Source organism: Vigna unguiculata, chromosome 9 (genome assembly GCF_004118075.2).
Source record: "Vigna unguiculata cultivar IT97K-499-35 chromosome 9, ASM411807v1, whole genome shotgun sequence".
NCBI lineage: Eukaryota > Viridiplantae > Streptophyta > Magnoliopsida > Fabales > Fabaceae > Vigna > Vigna unguiculata.
The window spans coordinates 32,649,149-32,655,627 of record NC_040287.1 but is presented as its reverse complement, the minus strand read 5'-3'; the positions used below and the strand labels follow the sequence as shown (position 1 = coordinate 32,655,627).

Below are 6,479 nucleotides of genomic sequence, written 5' to 3'. Positions count from 1 at the left end.
CGTGATAACTTTTTTTTTAAAATATATAAAAAAATTCAAAATTTTTTAAAAAACTTACGTGTTGACACGTTGTACAAAATTAACGCCGTTAGTGTACAACTAACGAAAATGACATAATTGCAACAAACTTTTTAAAATAAGGACCTAAACTTTTTAAAATAAGGACCTAATTGAAACAAAAAATATACATACTTAAAATTTTTCCTACAAAAATGAAAACCAATTAAATGATTTAAACAAATTTATAACTTTAAAATTGAAACTTGAAATTAAAAATAATTTATGACTCTCATTCACAGTGCACGGTTTAGCCGACCTTAACTTAAATACTTATAAATAATAAAAATAAATAAAATTAGCAGATTTTGTGCAATAGTATGGTTTTTCACATCTTTATTACCATTAGTAGATCCACATGTATTTTATTTCCTCAACCACACCCTTTTATTTGAAAAAAAATATAAAACAATATTTAAAATTATAGAAATATAGAAAATTTGTCTAGAAAAAAATTTTATTTAGAAAAAAAATATAAAAATTAAAAATATAACAAAATATAGCTTTTTTAATTGAATTTTATAAAATCTGTAAAATTTTTAAAATAGAAAAAGTATTAAAATTTATTAAATATTTAGAAAAAATATAAAATAGAAGTTTAAAAATATAACAAAATATAGAATTTTTAATTGAAATTCATAAAATTTAAAAATAAAAAAGTACAGAAATTTATTTAAGAAATTTTATTTTTGAAGAAATATAAAAGAATAAAACTAAAAGTATATGAATTCAATATATTTGAAATAAATTTGATTATTTGTATTGTATTTAATTATGTAAATATAAAGAAATTCTTTTAAGGATTTAGTGTTTTTATAGTTAATTATTTAAATATTAAGATTTGTTTTCTTTAAATTTTTTTTGCAGTTTTTACTTTTATTTTTTTTACATAATACAATTAGAGTTTTTTTTTTTTCAACATAACACATTGTGCCAGTATTTACAGAGATAACATAACATGACATTGTTTTTATGTTAGAATTTGGACTTTTGGAAGTTGAATTTTTACCTTCATTGTGACCATTTGGTACCAAAAAACCAGTTGAAATATGATTATCAAATAACCAAACTTTGAGCTGGATTTTTAGATATCTTTTTATTATTCAAGTTATTTAAAAGGAGAAAAAATAATTTTTATAATACTCAAACTTCTTAAAACTAAAAACAAAAAATTACAGAAAAGCTCCAACTTATATTTTTATATTTGTTTTATAAATAAAATTTGATTAATAAATTTTAATATTTTTTCTATTTTATAAATTCCAATTAAAAAATTGATATTCTGATATATTTTTAATTTTTTTCTAATTAAAATTGTTTCTTAAACAAAAGTTTTATAGTTTTAAATATTCATTTTTATATTTTCTAGAATAAAAAATATATATTTTTAAATTAAAAAAAGAAAAAACTTTGTCAACAATAAAAAAGTCAAGTTAAAGAAATAAAATGTATGTAAGTCTGATGATGGTAATAAAGATGTGAAAGAGTCCAATAAAAAAAATTCTAAGATTAACATCAACTTAATATATGTTAATTTTGACACTAATATAAATATTTATATTTAACTAAAAAAAGTTAAAATAATCAATATCTTCATAGAATTAATTTAATCTACTCTATTAACGAGCTTTATTTGTTGATCAAGTTGATGCTAATCCATAACTTAAATTTTTATTTACTAAAAAAATAACCAATAATTTAATATTTTATATTTTTTAATTGTCTTTTGCATCCCTTCACATTCAATTTAGTCAATTCAATTCTTCTACGCAGAAGTAAAAATTAGGTAATTCTCATTCAATATAAATTTTTAATATTTTAATTGATTTTGGAGATCTGATTTCTATATTAAAAAATCAATTCTAATCGATTTTATATCAATTTGATCAGAACCAAAGATGCACTTAATCAGCAAGTCTACATGGCAATCACACATCAAATACATTAATAGATATAAGTGTCTAAATTACTCACATGAAACAAATTTATAATATATAAATAAATATAAATATATACAAATCGTATTTTTTTAATTACTTTTATAAAATTTAATTTAAATTAAAATTCGTTTCTAATACTTTTTATACCAATTTACAACCTATTTACATTTTATACCAATTCTGGTACGTACAACCACTAAAATTGTCTTTTTTTTTAATAATTAACACCATATTCATCCTATATATCTTATCCTACTAATACTACAACTTCTCTTACTTATAACAACTAAAACAGTTTATTTGATTCTTAAAATTTAAATTTAAATTTTAAACCAAACAAAATGTTTGAAAAAAAAAGAGCATTGAACAGCACTTAAGTTTAATCACTATTTTTGTTCCTAGTCAATTTTCTATTATTTATTAGATAATTTGATTTTGAACTCAAACTACCTTCTGGGTAATGTATATTAATGTTGACACCCATTTTAGTATTATAACTAATTTTAAACCCATACATATGTTAGAGTTATGTTTGTTTGTATATAGTTTTTATGTTAGTGAACATATAATATATATTATATTAAAAATATTTAGAGATGTTGTTTTTCCTAACGTATGAAACACTCGACCTGCAACCATGTTTTCCTTTTATCCTAAAAATTTAAAAATAAAATAACTTTCACTTTTTTTGTCCCCACGACGTCCTAAATTCTGAACGCTTAACCTGGATTCAGCACGGGAAGTTTCACGAGTTAGAACAAATTTTACCATCAATAATCGGTTCACTAAATTAAATTAATAGTAAATAGTAAATTTAATGCATTTAAATCTTTGATCTTGAGTCTAATTTTAGGAATATATTTATTAATGTTATGATCAATAAAAAATGAAATGAATAAATATATTTATAATGGGAGAAATTAAATGACTTAAAGCCATTAAAAATATTAAAAAAAAAACAGTAAAAATACTGTCTTACTTTTAAAAAATAATTTAGCTCTAATAACTAAATCAATTAATTTCTTGTAAAATAAATGATTATTTTCTCAAAATTATTATATATATATATATATAATATAATTTGTTATATAACTTATATTTAATATCAGTTTAATGTGTGTGGTTTTAATTTTTAAACGTTAATTGCGTGTTACTTAAATATTATAAATCTATTTTATTTCAATTTTGTTTATGTGATTGAAAACAACTAAACGTGTCCTTCTATTTCGTAGGATAGCTCAGTCTAAACATTCCCTTAATCTTGTGTTTGTCCTCTTTGATTGACATTGCTTAGTTGTTAATGCAGCCGCCATGACCGTGAAATCAATTTCACAGCAACAGTTACGGAATATGTTGTTCAAAGATTCTGTGTCATTCATTCCAAAATGTTTTCCTGTTCCTTCCTGATTATTCCACCTCTCAGCTCTATAAGTACACACCATATGCATTGTCCAATACACGTGCCCTGTTTTTCCTAGACTGAGTTCACAACTAGATAATCACCACTGTCTGTGTTGGAGTTCCTTCAATCCTTCCTTAATTGATTGAACATCATCATATATTTTTGCTAAAGATGGATTCAGGTTTGTTGCGACCAGAAGTTGGTGTCGTGTCCCACGTGCCCACGAGTTTCGTTTGGCCAAAGGAGTATTTGGTGGATGCCAATGGCGAGCTCCAAGCACCGGTGGTGGACCTTGATGGGTTTCTGAGAGGGGACGAAGAGGCCACACAATGTGCTGCAAAGCTCATAAGGGAAGCGTGTTCGAACCATGGCTTCTTCCAAGTGATCAACCATGGGGTTGATTCATGCCTCATTCGTGAAGCACATCATCAAATGGACACTTTCTTTAAGCTCCCAATTCACAGGAAGTTGAGTGTTCACAAGACACCAGGTTCCATGTGGGGCTACTCCGGTGCACATGCTCATCGCTTCTCCTCCCAATTGCCATGGAAGGAAACCCTCTCTTTTCCCTACCATGACAACACCTCCGAACATGTTGTAACCAACTACTTCAAGTCCACCATTGGAGAAGACTTTGAACAAGCTGGGTAAGATATATATACGACATTTCATTTCTTCTTTTCTATATCTCTTTGTTTCGAGACTTTATAAAATGTGGTGTCGCGTTCCCAGAGTGATATTCCAGAAGTACTGTGATGGTATGAAGCAGTTGGGGTTGAAGCTGACGGAGCTATTGGCCATAAGCTTGGGCGCGGATCGGTTGCATTTCAGGGAGTTGTTCTCAGATGGATGCTCCATCATGAGATGCAACAACTACCCATCTTGCCAGCAACCGAACCTTACATTGGGGACAGGACCACATTGTGATCCAACATCCATAACCATACTTCACCAAGATCTTGTTGGGGGACTTGATGTTTTTGCAGACAACCAGTGGAAGACGGTTCCACCTCGTCTTGATGCCCTTGTAGTCAACATTGGAGACACCTTCATGGTAGGCCCTATATAAACACTACCACATTCCATTATATTAGTACTGATTTTCCACGCACGTTGTTCTTTTTAACACCATTCATGAACTCGATAATATTTCTGTTTATCTTTTGCCTTTTTCCTTTAATCCTATTTCCTGTCATCACCCTGCAACGACTTATTTACTTGGAGTTTTTTGGGGTTGTACGCATCCAAATAATTTAAGTTGCAGGGAAATATATATAGGCTGGACATAATCATATATAATTTTTTTTAATCGAATTTTATAATATTATGTAAGATGTTTATACTTATGCGTATATATTATATTAAAAAGGTTAAAAGAAAAAAAAAACTTTGGAGAACTATGCTTCAACATATGGAGTACTTTTGCAGATATTTCCTTTTTTTTTTTTCTAAAATAAACGAGTGTAATACACTAAATATCTTTTGGTCTATCATATATGATGGGGTCAGTAAAATGGTTATATGTGCATTTGAAAAGGATAATGTAAGGTGTCGATGCTTTATGGAAGAAAAATGAGAGATGACATAAAATATTCGTTAAAATATTTAAACTGTATGATTAATCTTTTTGAAAGGAGAGTACACTGAACTTTAATTAACCACATCCAAAAGGTTGACATTAATTTAAGAATAAAAATATATTAGTCTCGATTTAAATATATTCACTTAATAATTGGAGTAGTTTATTTTTATCCCTTATAATAAAGATAAAACATGAATATTTTATCGAGCGAAGAATATATTTAAATATTTACACATGTTTGAGGAGATTGGATTAAAGGATTTTGACGAAAGTGCAGGCCAAACAATTGAATATCATTTAGAATATTTTTATAAACTTGTTAACATTTAATTGGTCCGATTTTTTAATATATAATAAGGGCAGGAATATTACTTGAGCATTAGACATGATGCATGATGCATGGTGCATGGTAGGAAAGGAAAGGAAAAAGGTGTATATATGGAAGTAGAGATGAGGAATGATGAAGGTGTTGGTTGTGCAGGCATTATCGAATGGGAGATACAAAAGTTGCGTGCATAGGGCAGTGGTGAACAAGTACAAGGAGAGGAAGTCGTTGGCGTTCTTTCTGTGCCCCAAAGAAGACAAGGTGTTGAGAGCCCCAGATGAAGTTGTTAGCATGGATGGGACGAAACACTATCCAGATTTTACTTGGTCACATTTCCTTCATTTCACGCAAAACCACTACAGAGCAGACCAAGCTACTCTGCCAAACTTCATCAACTGGTTCCTATCTTCCAAAACCACAAACTAGCTACTTTTCGCTAACCTACAAATCCATTCTGTTCTACTACTCTACTTTTTCAACCACCCTCTTCAACACAATCTCCCTTCTAAATTCTCTCTGTAGTTTTCCCACCTACACTCCAAAACTTTTCACTCCCCTTCATCTTTCGTCTACCACCTTTTCCTCCACCTCACATATTATGTAAAATCCTCTTCAATTTTTCTAATATTATTATATTTAAGCTTTGTTTTTCGAGTAACCCATTAGTGGTTTCTGTCATTTCATTTTATAAGTCAACAATGTCGTCACCCTGATATATATATTTGGTTTTCATATACTCCTATTTTCATTGTTAGGCTTTGTTTGCTTCTGAAAGAGTAATTTTCTCGTGGAAAGAAAAGCGAATATTTTCTCTACTTTTATCCCATGATTATTTGTAAAGAAAAGAAAAGTTGTTTGAAAAGAATCTTTTTCAACCCATCTTACAAAAAGGAAAAAAAATAAATAAAGAAATGAGATAAAAACTATGCAAAACTACATAAACAAATCAAATTACAATATAATCCTCATTTCAATCTTTATATATAAACTAACATAAATCGATTATATATAACACAATCAATTATGTATAACAGTATACATATTATAATATATAATAACTGTTACAACATTATATATATTAATTGTATAACAATAAATTAATAATATTAATACTAAAAAAATAGTGATATAAATAACAATTAAAGTAACTTCATAAAATAATAATAATTACTA

At 27.6% G+C, this 6,479-nt stretch overlaps 1 protein-coding gene across 1 annotated transcript; it reads left to right on the top strand.

Annotated features, from left to right (window-relative positions):
* Nucleotides 1–3,482: 3,482 nt before the first annotated feature.
* LOC114195985 (gibberellin 20 oxidase 2-like) lies at nt 3,483–6,004 on the top strand. Its single transcript, XM_028086450.1, has 3 exons — nt 3,483–4,046; nt 4,132–4,453; nt 5,463–6,004. The coding sequence occupies exons 1-3, from the start codon at nt 3,571–3,573 to the stop codon at nt 5,730–5,732; spliced, it is 1,068 nt and encodes a 355-aa protein (XP_027942251.1). The 5' UTR covers nt 3,483–3,570; the 3' UTR covers nt 5,733–6,004.
* Nucleotides 6,005–6,479: the final 475 nt, after the last annotated feature.

Bases quoted from the DNA above. Each gene is read 5' to 3' on its own strand.
- LOC114195985 (XM_028086450.1), top strand. From the start codon at position 3,571: ATGGATTCAGGTTTGTTGCGACCAGAAGTTGGTGTCGTGTCCCACGTG. The intron at 4,047-4,131 runs GTAAGATATATA...TCGCGTTCCCAG, and splicing joins GAAGACTTTGAACAAGCTGG to AGTGATATTCCAGAAGTACT. The intron at 4,454-5,462 runs GTAGGCCCTATA...TTGGTTGTGCAG, and splicing joins ACATTGGAGACACCTTCATG to GCATTATCGAATGGGAGATA.